The 18436-nt window shown below is 28.2% G+C and overlaps 2 protein-coding genes across 5 annotated transcripts in view; one reads left to right on the forward strand and one right to left on the reverse strand.

Annotated features, from left to right (window-relative positions):
- The window catches only part of LOC108560106, a 13459-nt gene extending 8832 nt beyond the window's left edge, over positions 1-4627 (reverse strand). Inside the window, exon 1 of the mRNA XM_017917557.1 lies at positions 4563-4627. Coding sequence (XP_017773046.1) covers positions 4563-4592 — 30 coding nt within the window. The 5' untranslated portion in view covers positions 4593-4627. The remainder of the gene's footprint in view (positions 1-4562) is intronic.
- Positions 1-18436, forward strand: part of LOC108560104 (whirlin) — a gene marked incomplete at its 5' end in the record, with an annotated part of 55923 nt that overhangs the window by 29523 nt on the left and 7964 nt on the right. For all 4 annotated transcript variants that reach the window (XM_017917552.1, XM_017917554.1, XM_017917556.1 and 1 more), the window contains 1 exon segment: positions 4628-4633. In XM_017917552.1, the coding sequence (XP_017773041.1) occupies positions 4628-4633 (6 nt within the window).

The raw sequence follows: 18436 nt of genomic DNA on the forward strand, positions 1-18436 counted from the left end.
AGCCTCTCTATGTAACCACTTTATCAATGGGTTATTGCACACTTAGTCTCTTTCAGATCGGCCATCGAGTTATGCCAAAGTTCTTCCTTTTTCTTCTGCGTTTAGTTGCTTCAATTTTTTTACACGCAGGTATGCAAAAAGGAATTAAAGCCATTGATATTTTATCGATGGAGAGAGGAGAGCTAAGCTGCATGGCGAAACCGGCCTCCGTTTTATTAATCTTCATTCTCGTAATAGATGGTCGCAGCTTGTGCTTTCAGAAAAAAAAGAAACGAAGAAGGCAACTATCGATCCAATGCAATAATAAAAATAAGTCAAGAAGATAAACGAGTGAAGAAAAATAAAAGTCGCGCGGCAAATCAATTCAATTAATGACTTATGTAAGCCACTCGAAATTAATTGATTCTCGAACTCGAAGTTTATTGGGTACTTTCGAAGATCACTGTGAAATCGGTTCGAACGCAATAAAGCGTAACAGCGTTGATTTTTTTTTGTTACAGACAATGCAATACACAGACCGTTGCGTAACATAACTTTGTCTTCGGAGCTGAAGTTGCGTCAAAGTTTTTAAAGCAAACAATTACACTAATTACCAGACTATCGCATGTCCTTAAAGTCAATAATCGAAATTACGTTTTCCTGAAAAGCCGTTGCGCAAACTGCGATTATTATATTATTATTAATACGTTGCAAAATTAATGAGCATCGCTCAAAATAATTGAGCGGCCTCTAAGTTAATGTCAATTCAAAAGGAGAGAGAATAAAAAAAATAGGAAGATGTGTTATTGCACATCTGAAATGTTAATTAATGCGAAAGAGATTCGTTTTTATTGGCTGCATTATTTTTTTTATATACGCTTTTGATGGTCGTAAAAATGTCTTCGCTATTGGCGATGATTTCGTTACATGTTTTGCGGTACTTTTATGTGCAGAGCGAATAAAGTTTTATTTGAAACGCATGAAACTTAATTGATGTGCTTTCGAGTTTGATGCTGCTTATTTTTGTTTATTATTTTGTTATTCTTTAAGAGAGAGAGAAATGTGTAGACAAATGGAATAATTTAAATATTATTGACAGAAATATCCATGACGATATTATATTTTTTTTCACTCCTCGTTATTAAGGTCACAAGATTGTTTTTGTTCTGCGAATGTTTCATCCCATGTTTTTTTATAATTTTGTTTTGGTAAATGTCTACTTTATATACATAATTTAAGTTTAAAAACATTTTTTTTTTCCTTATAAGAATTAATTTCCATAGTTTTTTTTAGTAAAAACAAATTAAATTTATTGTATTCTAATACATACACAAACAACCCTTAATAATTTCTGTAAGAAAATATTATGAAACTGTATTGACTTAAGAAAAAAATAATTAATTTCTAAAAAAAAACTATTTGAATCTTGACATTCAAAAATAAAGAGCAACTAGAAAGTATAAATATATCCAGTTTAATCAACGAGAAGATACATGATGACCTCCAAATGGAAACAGTGGATGAATCTAACCAAATAAGCATTAGCAACTAAAAACTAGATTTAAACTTACATTCAACTTTAACTATAAATTTACTTGATAATACTTTAAAAAAAACATCGATTGAAACGTTCTCAAGATTGAATTAACACCTGCGCTATACATTATGTAACTAAAGGAAATTTCCACCCGGTTTTTCCTAGAATTGCTAAACGTTTCTTGAATATTTATTATAAATATATATATTTATGAAAAATAATCAGTTACGCATCATTGAAAATTATACAGTAATTGTATTCTTTTGCGTTACGAAATTAATGTAATTTATGCTATTACGTTTAAAGCGTAATATACAAGTATAAAAATTATATATATTTTTAGTGCTTTCTGCAGCTATATTTCATGTAAAATCAACGTGTAATTTATATGGCCATTAAAAATAAATGTTTACAGTAAACTTTGCGCTCACCAAACTCGAAGTTTGTTCGTGCAGGTAATTATGCAGAACAGAAGATACAATTTTCTCAACCAAAATGAAAAGCAACTAACTGTATTTACTTGCAAAAAAAAAACGCAATTATGAAGAGTAAATAGAATTTTATTTTTCATATTACTTTTAAGTGAATTCAATTGCAAACACTTTCCATTATGTGTGGTTATTCAAAGAAGTGTAATTTGTATACGTTCATATAAGAAATCACGTAATAAACGGATATAATAGTAACGTAAATGTTTGTTTTGTCTTATAAGAAATATAAATTGCAATTGAAAACTTCATCTCAGCAGTGGAACTTCAAATCTTTGTTTGAGCTCCTAAGAAAAGAGATACTTTGATAGCATTTTTTGTTTATGATTTCAAATAGAGAAAATTATAGTTACTAAAATTGATGACAGGGGTGTCTTGGAAAGTCGTGGGCCTTAGATAACAGTTAGTTTTACTATTTGAGGGCCCACTATAGATCCACTCTCACTGCTTCGTCTTAAACTATTACATAATTGACTAATAATGGTAATTAGAATAGATTAATAACTTATTTTTTTGAGATGACAAAAATTATAATTGTTTAATAAATGTTGATATGAATATAATACTAATAGAAGATTATTTCGTAAAAAAACGTTATAAAAAAGTACGGTTAAACAACTTGTATTGCTTTATTTAAATACTTTTCTACATAAACTAAGATTTAAGATCGAGGAGAAAGATATTCGAGCAAGTAAAATACCTTGGGATTTAACTATTGTCAACGAAGTTTTTCCCACACGAAAGATATGCATGGAACGATACCAAAAAAAAGAGAACGAATACATACTTTCATTCGATAGCGTATGGAAGACACAATAGCACATAACAATATGTAGATTTTTTTTATTTGTTTTTGGTGCAAATTCGCAGTTTCGAAAACAACACTTGGTGTGCGCAATATATATACACTAGAAAACGATTAATTTGAATAATTGTTGTTTTTTGTTAGTATGAAAATAATAATTAAATAATTTTATATACAACGAAATTAATGTAGATATAAAATATTAATGAACTAAAATGTGAAAATTGAAATTGACAAATATTTACGAAAAATGTACTTATAAATTATGTTGAAAAAAAAAGATCGTAGATTTGAAATTCGATAAAATTTAACATTAAATAATAGTTTTTAAGTTATCGATAAATTTATTATAATTTATATATAGAGAAACTTATCGATTTTAGTTCAATTACTCAATATAAATTATTAATTTTTTAAATTTGAAAATAAATAAAGTAAAAGCATGCAAGATAATTATTATTTGATAATGATCGATAATTTTTTTTAAATAATATTTGTTTATTAATTTATTGTGATTTTTATACGAAAGCTGTCGGATTTAGTTAACATAATCACGTAGAGATAAAATATTGATAATTTAAGTAGAAATTTGATAAATAATTCTTAATGTACGTAGATAAATATATTTCAAAATTGAATCAAAACAATTCTTATTTGTCAAGTTTGCAGATTTGTAATTTACATCTCGATAACATTGTGTATTTACGTTTGTTATAAAATAGTACGAAGAACGTTGATTCAATCTGCATGCATACAGATATGCCAAGTATTCGAGCGCAGTGGGTCTGATTTATTAAATATGATGTATAGTACCATTAATAAGAGTGACTCATATGAAGGTTAGTGCACTGATCTATTATTAAAATCACCGCTTATGTTCACAGTGCGCAGCATACATTCAACATATTGAAGAGAAGAGGTAAAAGAAAAACAAAAATAAATATGAGAGCGCGCATTAAAGCTTAATTAAACTAATAAATAACCATGAATTATGATTTGCATTGTTTATCACGGAAAGTATCCCATATAAATAATACGCGCTGTGTGTTACGTAACGTAACGAACGTCGCTCTTCCCGGATTTTCTCCGGCTTTAATGAGCAACAAACAACAATTAATTTCATTTTTATCAGCGTTTTACAGTTGTCGCGAAAGGTTACCGGTCGTCGTTTGCGATTAATTGCGATTATGTAATTGGACGTTTACGCAATGGCGATTCGCGAATAAATCAGCGGTCACGTAATAAAAGGGGGAAGAAAAAGTTGGTAAACTTTCTACCTTGTTTAAGCGAGATCAACTTCAATTCAACTGAGAAAACGAATTTCAGAAAGAAAGAAAAAAAAAAACGGTGTACGGTAGAAATCTCGAATTAACAATGCGTTACTTAATGCACTTGCAAAACAATCGGGATTTTCAAAGTGAGCAAAAACAATACTTACTTAGAATTGCAGAAGATTTAAAAAGTGGGTTTTCTCCGGCACAGTTACGTCAGGTATTTTCACTACTTTATATATATATATATAATTCTGCTTCTGTCGTTTGTTCCTCTTGTATCTGTTTCTCTTTTATTTTATTTTTTTTAGTAATTTTCCGTCTTTTTGTTACTTTTCCGTTTCGTTTTGTTTGCTTCTCGCTGTATTTTGTTCCTCCGCAGTCGACGATGACAGGATGTTAAGTAAAGACAGGTAGAAGAAATGCGCACACGCTCTTTTATAGAACCTTACTTAAGTCAGGTTCGTGTTGGACTGACTCACCTGGTATGAATATGCTTTGTTTTGTTCCATGTCTGTTCCCTCTATCTCACTTTCTGGGTATAAAGGATCAGGTAAGCGGCGTTGCCTTTCCATAATTACATTAGAATTATATGTAGCCTCGCTAATGGGTAAGAGAAAGATGGATATTAAATTTTCTAATAGACTACGGTGTGAATGATTAGTATAATTGATTCAATTATCCGGCAACCAATTTTTAATTGATGCCACCTTCTTTTTAATTACAACTTACTTTTAACAATAAATTTTATATATATTCAATATTTTTATTATTATTCAAACTGCTCATTAATTATTAAACTAAATTTAGCTATTTTTCAAAAAAAATATCCCATATATTTTTTTTCCATTATAATGAAAATATAAAAACTATAATTTATTACTTACTAATTTTTAATTTTTATTATTTCTCAAATTTACATTTTTTTTAGGTTAAAGTAATGAAAATGAAGTTTTAAGTTAATTAAAACAGTATATACACACGTATAAAAAACATATTATTATCATTACGTAATTTTAACATAATACGTAATATTTTTTCTATTACAACTGCACCTTTACTGGAGCGAATTGCGAAAAAAAATTAAATAGTTATGTAATTTATAACATATTTTATCTAAATACGGAATACCGTAATAATTATTACTAAAATCCGCTTAGATTACTGTATAATTAATTACATATAATTATTGAAATAATTCAACGCGAGCAATAAATAAATCGTTTGACTTATGTAAGCTTTGTATAAGGATTTTTTACATAAAATCCTAAATAAAGTATAAACATTATTTATCTAAATCAAAGTCAAGAAAGGTATTCACGTTATGTAATTGAGTTTAGTTTTTTCGTATATATTTTTTTATATATTAAATAAGGTATTTCTATAAAAATATAATGCATTTTAGAAAAAGTAATAATCCTAGAAATCGGTTTATCCAATATCTTGCAGTGTTTGAAACAGGACTAATCGAGGACTTTAAAACCGTACAATGGGAGGATTTCATGCAGAAAAAAAATGTATTTGTTGTAAAAGTAAATGAATATCTATAGTTGAAAAGCCATATAAAACTATACTTATAAAGTGAATATTAATGTCACATATAATTTCTATCAAATTTATAATTATTATCTGATTTATTGTTAATTTTTTACTAAAACTGAAAAAAAGATACTGTGTTTGATGAATATGCCTTAATTTAGACCAAAAAAACAAATTGACTTAGAAAATCACTTCAACTAGAAACTAACAAAAAGTGTGTTCAATTTCGTAATATTTATAAAGATTTATCATTTAAAGTCCTTTGAATGTAGAAATATGGAAATTGATAAAACTATAAATCTAAGCTTAAAATTAACAGATAGAAAATTTAAAATTACTATGTGGAAATCCAAAGATTCACGTTAAAATTTATAAATTTATTATTGCAATAAATTTACAATTTGAAGTAGTAACATAAGATTGCATAATATTTTTATGTGAATTAAATGCAAAAGCAATTAGATATGACTGAGAGATGTCTACATACATTATTGCTAATCTTCCAGGAAGAACCTCATTGCAGAGGAAATTAGCAACACAATGAAGATTATTAATATTTTATTCATTATATATTCCGTTTTCAATTACAATCGTGTATAATAATCAATGTTAATTGAAGATAACATTTATTGTAAATGCCGTTCTATTCGTAGCGTGTGGTAAATAACAGATAAAATGAAAATTACATCATTATCGAATCGAAAAACGATAATACTGAAATATAATAATTGAATGACTTTAACCCACCGTTAATCGCGCGGCATTTCGTAACATCGTTAATCGCGTGGCGTCTGAGAAACTCTGCTAAGAATATTATGCTGTTAAGCCTTTAACTCATTACTCTAAAATGGCGTGATTTGCTTTTACATAAGTCAATACGAAGAAGGTACATAGGTTGGGGTTGCCCACCTTTCCAGTTTTAAAAGTTTTGGTTGATTTGTACCCACTGGCGTCTAACAGACTCCGCTTGAGTAGAACAAATTGTAAAATAATTTAGTTTAGTCACCAAGAAAAAAAACAGTCTCGGATAGTTAATTTAAATAGAATCTTCCTACTTTATAGACGCTTCTATCTTTTTCTCGTCATTAGTATTCAAATCATTCATATAACATCCTTGTTAATTTACATTTACCTTTATACACGAATCAAATTTTAAACTGTGTTTTTTTAAACCACAAAAGGATTAATAGAAGAACGCATATATTTAAAAGAAAAAACTGGTCAATAACTCATGATTAGAGATGTGCGTTTTGCATATATATTTATATTTTTTGTCCTTCGATTTTTAATTGACATTTCAAACTGAAAGTGTTATTCTCTTCAATAGACTTAATTAAAGTGATGCAGAGACTGGTTATTGTTATTAAATGCATCCACAGTAATTTTATTCAGTCTAAAAATAACTTCACTCATCTGAAAAGAAGAACAGATTGAAGCTCTGGCACAGTGAGCATACAAAATGCATGCATCTCGTTTGGGAATGGTTCGATTAGTTCCGAAACCAATCAATGTTTCAGTCTGATCCCGTCCATAAATTAAATGCGTTTCCGAGCATTAAATCGCAATTAGTTAAATTAACAATGTCAGTCGCGCGAAATGATTCGGTTCCAATTTAAATTAGGTACAAGGTGTTCTGAAGCATATGCTTCATTGCCTTTTGTTAAAATTTTTGTGTTATTTAAATTTTTATTCCGATCTGGGTCAAGTTTAAGCTGCTCTCAAATTGTACACGAAAATGGGACGAATACAATTAGACGTTATTTGTCTATAGGTATTCTTGCAGGAAGAACCTCAAAGATGATTATTCATTAATTGTGCGTTCCTCTTTCAATTGCGATAATGATTAGAAAATTATAAAATACGTAGTTCCTAAAATGGAATCTTGTATCTTTTGTTGGGTTTTTAGTTTATGGAATTGCAGTTATCCAAATAGAAGAAGTATGTGGTACAAACTAATGTGGAGAAGTAAGGCGCGATTTCAGCCTTCGCACGACATGTTATTTTGTAAAAGTTATACGCAGTTTTCTCATTTTGCGGTCATCACAAAGCATAACATTTTATGTAATACACATGTTATTTACCTTCATCTCTAATGATCACCGACAAATGTCAGTCTCTAACTTACAAGAGCATTATCTTATCTTTATTTTACTACAGAACGGTAAAAAAACTTATGTAACCGTTAGTTTAGTGATACATCTAAATTTTCTTCATTTTTTTTATAGGATTATGCAATAGAATCTTAGTGATAGATTTAATTTAGTACCATAAGGTTTTATATAAACTTTTGTGTTTTTAGTTGGAATTAACTTCATTCAACGTATAATAGCTAAAACGCACTTAAAATCCTTTATGTTCAAAAGTGTGCGTTCAGCATTTCCGAAATTAATTTTCCTAAATATTCTGCACTTTTATGTTTATTATGCAACGGCGTTTGTCGGCGTTTTGTTGAAAATAACGTCCTTCAATGTATAATAGCTAAAACGCACTTAAAACACTTTGCGATGAAAACTGTGCATCAGCATTTCCCAAATTGGTTTTTAAAGAGATACGTTGACATTTTTCATAAATTTTCATAAAATGACCTACAATTTTTTTTATTATAACATTAGTATTCTGTTCTATAATTTAAAAGAGTTGAAACGTTTAAGTCAAAAAGGTAGACATAATTGGCAATTATGTATATAACACAGTGTTATTGTTGTTGTTTTAAATTCGGATTCACACAACGTTCAAGATCAAGAATTGAACGTGGCCGTAGAATTTACAATTAGAGGATAGAGCAATAACACGTAAACAGGAGGAAGAAGAAAAAAATAAATAATAAGTTAAAAATAAGTATACTTTCATTGCGTTCATGCGTCGGGCTTTTCAACTTACAATTCACGTTTAATTATTCCACTAATTGGTTTATGTAAGCGGGGGCACTTTGCAATTATCGCGTTGACAATAAATCCGTTGCATAAGCGAGAACGTATTTGACGCTGATGGAATTTTCGCTTCTTGATCTTTTCTTTTTATATTACTCTGAGCGTTCGTTATGAAAAGTAATGTTAGGTAATGGGATTCGTGAACATTAGTTTGCATTAGCTCGACGCGAAGAGGAAGCGGGAAGAACAATATTTGCTATGATGTAGAATACTTACCTTTGCTTTGCGGACATTAAATTTTCCATTTAGTTTCTAAATTTAGATATCTGCATCTGGAAGAATGGATAATATTATTGTTAACGGGATTTAAGCATGTGTTTATCATTAAAATTTTATACAAACAAATCGAATCATTAGATTTTTCTTATTGGAATGTTAAATAATTCATAATATTTACTATAATTATTATCATACATTATTGAAGTAGACTAAATTATTACTCTGACATCGATTATTGGATTAGTATAAATTATTACGGTAATAACTTATTACTGACGTAAGTTCCCACAAAACATATAACTGTAATTTGATAATAACAGATTATAATCATATCTAAAATTGTACATATTATAAGTACATAAATATAATTACAACTGAACCTCACATAGTGCGGCTCCAAATGTTTTTAGTGACTCAATTAGTCCGGTTTCAAACATTGCGGCGAAAGGGATTATCCGTACTAAGCGAGGTATTGCTGTATATATTTATTAGTTTTACATGAATTACGAAACCATTACTATTTTCAAAGTAGAAAACGTTTTTATATCTAAATATCATCAGATAAATTCGTTAATGTTTTTTATTAATCCGTAAGAAATCTGTTAATCTCTTTTTAAGCCTCGATAGTTGTCATCAGATTAAGTGTGTGATAATTTTCAAATCATTAATTTATTCGAAGTGCTTTCTTGAAGTTATCACGTGTTTACACTATATTGAAAACATTTTCAAACATAAATGTTATCAATCTCCAAATTGAACTTTTAATAAAATAATTAATCTTTAATTAATCCTTAGAATTTGTATATAATATTATCACTCTAAAAACTACTTAATAATAGTGACAAATTCGATAATAGAACGATAATATAGAAAAAGTGCACATGTTTATATAACAATTTACTAGAATTTAATGATAGTAGATAATATTTTTATTACTTTGTTAAGCAAAATTTCGTTTTCAGAGCTAAAAAATACTATGAGCATACATTCATTCGTTAGTAAAGAAAAGGAAAAAGTTCTATTTTTTATGAGAAAAACTATAATCATAAAATTATATTACATAATAGTATAATTCTTAATTAATGTATATATTAATGAAAAGTAATAAAAATGTTATATTCTTAGTATGGGTGTTTCATAAGAAGTTTTTTTTTGTAATTAGTTGAATCATTCTATTCCAATTTCAAATTTTATCTGCAATCAATTTTATTGCGTATACTTTCTATTCGGATATCCTATTATGAATCGCCGCTTGAAGACGATAGACACAATAAGGAAACGCCATTTCCATACTAATCTTCTAATCTATTTATTTACAAAGTTTATTTCCGTCTTGCCACAACATAAGGAAAATAATTAATTTTAATGCTTTAATTAAAATGTATTTATTTTTAATGATTGATTATTATTATTATTTTAATTGGTTCTTTAAAGTTGACACTAATTATTAGAGTATTAATTGAGTATTTTATCTTTAAATTATGCTATGTTATTAGAAATTAATTAATCCATATTTAGATTAAATTAACAGGAAAATAATCTGTAAAATTGATGGATTGTTTGTCTTGTCTTGTGGCTGTTGTCAATGATTAACAAATGTTCGTTACATCTTATTTGTAAAGAAAAAAAGTTTAATAAACTCGTTAGTTGTCCGTTAACGGATATTTCTTATACTTTCCGTTACATTTTTCGAGCCATAATCACGCTAAATCTTTTTTAAATTGAGTTATTATCAGAAACGCTATAATTCTTGCCCGTGACTAAGTTTCGTAATTAAAATAGTTTTAAGGACTTCCGCCAAAAAGCGCACTTTCCAATTTCGTCAACAATGGTCTCAATGTTTAAAATGCGTCGAAGAAAAGACGTAATTGCATTCATTGTTTGAAAATAAATTGGAAATTACCTTACACTGTTCAAATAATCAATAGCAACTCAATAATTGTTGAGGTTGAAATATATTTAAGTGAATTAATAGAACCATTTTGTATTTATAATCAAAAAATTATATTTTAATGGTAATTAGTTTTTTATTGTATCTGAAACATAATTTATAATTACATTTAAATTAAATGTGTTTCAATATTCACGAAAATTATTGTCCCAACATAATATTATTTAAATGAAATCTAATAATTGGGTCATTTTGACCCATAGTTGGTACTTGTGTTCTATTTATTTGTCCGTAGTTTTTACGGGTTAAATTTTGATAATCTAAAGAGTATTAAAGGAAAAAAAGTAAATAATAATTGCAAAATAAATTTCTATATAGAAACTAATTGCATTTAGTTAATCAGTTGAATATTTATTATATAATTGAAATGTCAATTAAAATTCGAATGATTTATCTTGTAATTATACTAATTTATAACTAATGTCCTTTGATGTTATACCAATAGAATATATTGAAAGATTTAGTTATAATTTGTCGGACGAGGACGTCCGCACGAAAATTATATCGGGATTATAATCAAATTCCGAACAGAATCCATAAATCTCTTCGGTTGCAGTTTATTTGCATCCGAAGCCGATGCACGGACATAAATATCATCGAGGGGAATAAAAACAAACGGCCGGCTACCCGTGCATACGTTTCGCGTGTGCAGTATCTTTAAATCTAAAAAATCTTATGTAAAATGCTTTCCATTCCTAACTCAAGTCCGAGCTTCTATTTAATTTAAGCCCTTACAGAATGGGTCGTTAGTACCTCGCGATGCCGCTTCTTGCGCAGCTGGATGCCCGAATTACAACAGCAACAACAAAACAACAAAAACAAACTCAATTCGAATGCAAGAACGTATTTTAGAATTATTCGATAATAAATTCGGACTATAGACTATGGCGCTCGCATTGCAATGATCATGTATATATATATTTGTTTGCATCACGTGTATTAAATTGGTATGATACATATTTGTTTCTTGAAATCCGCCCGGGTCGATTCTTGGTATTAAAGCTGAACACGATTTAAATCGGTTTATCTTTGAGTGCTTCTGTGAATTGTATATAAAAATAGTTTATTTGGAGTCAACATGACTTTCGGTTAATAAAAGGATAACGTCCTTTGCGAAAATAAAACAAAGTTAAAAAAATCTCTATGCGTGACATGAGACACCAACTAATATTGGCTACTTTCTGCACATCGTTGTTGGTACGTCTGTCAGATATTCGGGAGTCACGCAAAAGATATTTAAAAAAAAACCTCACTATAAATAAAACACATAAAAGTCCTAATATAAGTTTTTGGAATAAATTTATTTTGTTGCATGATTCTCGGTAATATTATTTATAAATTACTTTTAGAAAGTTTATTTTTTGCTGAAAATTTATTTCATTCATATTTTCTTATAATCCGTTCAAAGACGATCTTCGTTAAAGAAGCAGCTTAGGCTTCATATTACCACTAGTATTAGCTCCGTAAAGTCACGTCAATTAATCGGTAATTACGTACATGTGTTGTTGTCCGATTTGTTCGCAGTTCGTACCTTTCGTTAACCTATTATGTATTGAATTTTTGAGTTTTAGATTTAATAAAAAAAAATGATGATTTTCAAAAAAATTATTATTATTAAATTTATTGTGTGGTTTGTGGTTGGTTTGTCAATGTTAATGCACTCGCAGGACGTGTCCTTTTATTTTAATATAAATTTATGTTTTATTTTCGAGCCATTGTTTGTCAGAGCATTGAATGTAATCGGTATATGGATGAGTGTAAACCATAACTGAACACAATGGACGTAGTTTTATAATATCAACTGGTGGGTGAATTTCTGCTTTATGCATCAACAACATCCGGAATACGTAAATATACCCAAACAACAATGCGTGAAAATAATCACATTTTTTTACATTGCAATGTTTTTTTTTTAAACACATGCAGATTATTTAACGTATGCGTCAATTATATTACAATTTGCATTTTCCTGATTTCCTATATAGATCATCAATGTAACGTTATTTAAATACATCTAATTCATTGTGAAACCGTACAAGTCTTCCATGGATTTCTTCTTTAATATACAAATATAATAATAATCTTTGTTAATGCAATTCATTTCCAATTAGTTTTCAAACTAACTAAATATTTAAGCACTTATTCCATTGCCCAGGAAGTAAAGATTAACACGAAAACCGTTTGGAACCATTTGCATAAGGCTGGTCTCACGAAAAAGCTCGATGTATGGGATAAAAAGCTCAGAACTTTTTACTTCACCCAATATTAAGCAATTTTATAATACAATAGAAGAGTCAATATAAATTTAATTGCAAGTAATGATACTCTTACAAGTTGTCAATTATGTATATTTGAGATATTGTACGACAAGCGAAAATCTTTTTATTGACAAGTCATAGGTTTGTTATCACTAGTCTATAGTATGATCTCGTTCAGCGCTTTCTCGATTAACGCTAATTTGATCTACTCGAAGCCCAAAAAAAACTTTAAATTGTAAACTAGGACCGCATTCTAAGCGTTAAACAAGATCATCATGTACTTACTATATATGGACAAAATTTCGGTGTTTACTCCAGAGAATTTATTCTATATGACTTTGTGACCACCACAAACTCTAATCTGCAACGAATTATATAGTGTCCAGTGCCATTTAGAACATGCGGAGCATAAACGAGTTTGAAATTACGGCATCTATTTTAGATAATCCTATTTCCTAAATTGGCCTTTGTTACGCAAATGAAATATTAAATTTATCAGAATTAAATTGTCATCAATTGAACAAACAGAAACATTTTTTTACATACTCAAAATTAGATACACATCATTTTTGAAATAATATTTTAACTATTCTAAAATAGATTTTGTTTTGTAACATATTCAATTCTGCGGAATTAAATATTTATGAAACAAAAATTGTATTTTATATAAATTTAAATCAATAATTTAACTATTCTTTAATTGATGTTTTATGGAGAAATAACCAAAGAATAATAATGCATTTCCAATTAAATTATTTCATACTACGATATCCTTGGGCTAATGATAGAAATGCATTGCACAATAAAAACGAGGAGAATAATGGAACAATCCATATTGTTTTACAAGTATTTCATATTAGATCACAATGATTATTGGAACAAAAAATTATAATGAATTGTGACTAATGTACATTAGTCACACCTGTAGTCCCAAGCTCAATATATTTATTACAATATCCTTGTATTACATATCTATATACTGTTAATCTAATTACCATATATATTAGTAGTTGCCTGATTACCGACTATAATGAGCCGTAGGCTATTCCAAATGCAAATCCATATATCCAAAACGAAGATGGAACGGTGCTAATATAGTAGTAGTACAAGCAACTAAGTAAAATCGGAATTGATGGATGTTCTTAGTACATATAAATATCCTCATAAATTTTCATATCTAGTATAACTTTAATACTAGATATACTATATGATACAGTAGTTAATGGCAATAGTTATAGAAATAGCTTCATCTTATTATTATTAATAATAATATTTATTGCAAATTAAAAACTGAACTGAAGTAAAATTGAAAATGAAAATAAGATTATCATTTTTAAAATCAATAAATCAATGGCATTGGAATCTTTTTGAAATTGTTCTCAGAGGAACACGGTTATCTTTCTCGTTAAAAAGTTTGTTCTCTTTTAAATTGTTGTGAGGGTCATAATGATTTATTTATCAAATAATATTATTTCTTAGAAATTTAATTTTAAATGTTAAACTTTAAAAACAATGACATTTAAAGTAATTATTAATTGATTTACACCACAGCATAAAAAATACAAATGTATCCATATATCAACATTGATTGGTACCATTCTACTTTTTAAACCCTAATTAATTATTTGCATTCTTCGATTTGATCGTAAATGGTTCCAATTAAAAAAGTCAGATAGATGATCTTTTAAAACATCTCCTTCGTAATTATAATGCATGATGATGTTAATATTTATGGCGAATTCTCTTTCGTCTTCAATTTCATTTATTTTCGTTTTGACCGTTATGATTTCGGTTATTGGTGGAACGGTCCGGACAGGAAAATCAACTAATATTGCATTAAATCAGTGTTGGTGTTTAAATGGAGCTTCGGGTTCTTCTCCTCTTCCCGTTTTTTTCTTCTCGTTTCGTCTTTTATTAGCACCGTGAGAATACAATTCATTAAGTTAATTTTTACAGTTACATCCACTCGGGCGGTGTTCTTCGGCTATTTATTCCATCGATAAAAGCACAGTTCATCTCTGCCTTCTTTTATTTATTGTTGTTCATGTTAACATTCAATACTCTCCGACTTTCATTTTTATGCGTGCACCAATCCTTCCGGTTAATTGCATAAAGCAAATTGAACTTTTTCGTGGTTGTAAAACATATTGCATTGGAAATTCCTTGTCTCAGGTGGAAAGTAAAAGCTGAAATATTGTTTCAAGTCAAGTAATAAACGATAAGCTTATATATCCACTTCATGCATTTAAAATATATATATATATGGATCTTTACAGAAACCCGTAGCAAAATATTAATGAGAAATGCAGACATATGCATTATACAGAATGACGGGTCATAAAGGTCAATGGACCTTTGACGTGTGTGTGTCAACAAAGACTTTATATTATAGTACAACAACGTAGTTTACATAATTATTTTGCAATAAATTATTGTTGACGTACATATTTGGCACTCGTTGCGCAACACTTTTCTTCTCGTTGACAGAATTTTGGGTTCCTGGTTAATGATCGTATCCGTATTAATCATGTATCTTATGATTCATAACTTTCACTTAGGTGTAAGTAGGAAGTAGTATCTATTTTATTAACCCACCGCAGAGGGATTTTCTTTTGCGTCATGATTGCATAATCGTCATTGTACCATTACGACTGTTAATAACCATATTGATGAATAACATTTATTTGGAATAACAAAAAATATGTTATTCCAGGAGAATTATTAGCATTAGGTCAGTGACCTTTTACCAAAATTAACATTGATCTTGTTTACACAAGCTACCAGCGATAACAGTTACTTAAATTACATTTTTTTAATGCATTTTCTTTATTGAATAAAATCAATTCAACATACGTTATTGACCTTGAATGATTACTGTTGATCCATTACAAGTCGATAATCAATTACAAAATAAATTACTTTTATTTGAACAAAAAACTTGAATTTATAAAAAAAACTACAGTTTCTTAATATATGTCAAAACGTAACGAAGGGTTAAAGTACATACACTTAATAAGTGTAATTATTATCTTTCGTTTCAAATGTTGAATTCATATCAATCAATCAATTTTGTATGTACAATACCGGTATGTCTAGAACGAACTACGACTAACACCTTTTTTTCATTTGCAATGTTATACACAAATATTATATAAGTATGCATTGAGAAAGATTATGTGACAGTGAAATGCATACATAACCGTTGCAATTTTTAAGAATGTTAATGCGATTATTGAAAGTTGAAAAAATGTTCACTACTTTTACTTATTGCATATATAATTAATTCGAACGGATTTGTATGATCAAGTGCTAAATAAAGAGTGTATTTTTAATCAGATAATTGATATTTTTTAAGTTAGGAAACGTTTGTCAAGGAAAATACTTGAAGGGGTGATCTAACTATTAATAGTTGAACGGTGATCATAATATACAGTGGAACCTCGCATAACGAGCATTTCGCTAAATGAACAAAATGAATTGTAAGAAAAATGACTCGCTTAACGAGCGAAGTTTTGCATAACGAGTTACGATGAGAAGAGCAGTCCCGGATTGCGCGCTTGCTACATCATTTTTAAATCTTGTGTACAAATTTTATGTGTATTTTTTAATATGTTTCACTATACGAACGGATTAAACTCGTTAAGCGAGGTTTCACTGTATATTGGTTAAACTCTTGATCGATGATTAGTTGAAAAGGAAACAACTTCTAAACAAATACCGGTAATAAAATGATCAATTACATATGTTATCATTATTGTTTTGTTTTTCGTAGTACAACGATCTGATTATATATTATTAAATGTTTGCTATCTTGAGGCAACATCTTTGGATCGAAATTATTTAACTAAACATACGTTTGATAGAAATGAACATTCATCCAATTATAATAAGCCCGATGCAAAGTAAACTAATATTAATGATTTATAGTAGCTATCAATTGTAATTTTGAAGTCCATCAATTTAAATTTAAAAGTATAAAAAATAAATTAATATAATTATGGTATTACTAAAAATAACATTTACAACAAAAAGTAAAGTAAAAGTAAAGGACTGAATCTCATTGACTATTTTGGTAAACTTATAATTATTATCTGCAAATTAGTATTAGTATTAGCATTCAGTAAATTAATTGCAAATATCGACTGAAAATTTACAATTTTTTTGGCTTTTCTTTTATAGTTATGAAGGACACTATTTTTTTAATAATTTAAACTATAAGACTCGAAATACAACACATATACTTCACGTCATACGTCATACTTCAGTTAACGATACCTCTGATAGCGAAGATTCGATAATAAAGTTATCCAGATGTCTCAATCAAATATGTATTTGGTTTAGTGCTCTTCGTCAAGTTCTAAAGAAATTTTATATAAAATCTACAATCCTCACTAAGACTCATTTTCAATTTACATTTCTCACAAAAAGAAATCATACAAATGTATTATAATTCTATTATGTAATGTCCATTACTGATAAATTGTAAATAAAAAAAAATAAGCAAATTTTATACAATAGGTTTTTTATAAAAAGAAATTGTTCTACGATTTACAAATACAAAATGAAATTGTGCTTGCAATAATAGAGAGAAATCCACGGATGAAACAAAATCTTTTTTTTTATAATTTTTATTTTCTTGATTCCATGGTATTATGAAATTTCCCATAAGTATACACATTCACCAAAATTACTTTCGTTTACTCTTCTCACTAACCTTTAACATTATTTCCTTACTTTCTCAACCCAGTTCCTATTATTTTAATTAATTACAATTTTAGATTAGTTTTTTTTTCTTCTAAGTTTAAATCTCATATTGAAATAAGGTTATTAATTTCAATCTATGAGACATATAATCTCTTTTTTTTTTACATTCAATATCATTAATGGAAATGTAACATTTCCGAATAAAAGTCAGACGAGAAAGTTGTTTTGGCGCCGTTATTATTTATTTATTATCGAATGTCTTGTTTATCATTAAATTGCAATATATCTGCCTAGATAACGTAATATTTTAGAAAAGAAAATGTGTTTATATGAATAATAATAATAACAATATTATTGGTGTTAATTTAAATAGAAAATAATTGAATCAATTATATGGTATAGTGGAATGTATGTGTTAGGTGAATGTTTATGTAGCGAAGAGCGAAAGTAGAGTAGAGTGGTTCTGAAGTACCATACCTGTTAGTACTCATATACCTACAATTTACCAGTTATAGTTAGAGTCGATAGATAGCGAACATCTTCTTACTGTTAAATTATTAGTTAAGTAACTATTAGAACAGATACAAATTTGACAAATAGTACCCCTTTATTTCTTAATACTAAGTTCTTATTTCACATTTGTCATGAACTTCTTAAGCTAAGAATGTACATATTTATGCATTGAAATTCATTTATTTCTAACATATTTTCTCTCAAATAAATAATTTAACTTATAAAAATCAAATACCAATTTA

This window comes from Nicrophorus vespilloides, unplaced genomic scaffold (assembly GCF_001412225.1).
Source record: "Nicrophorus vespilloides isolate i.1.1-1 unplaced genomic scaffold, Nicve_v1.0, whole genome shotgun sequence".
NCBI lineage: Eukaryota > Metazoa > Arthropoda > Insecta > Coleoptera > Silphidae > Nicrophorus > Nicrophorus vespilloides.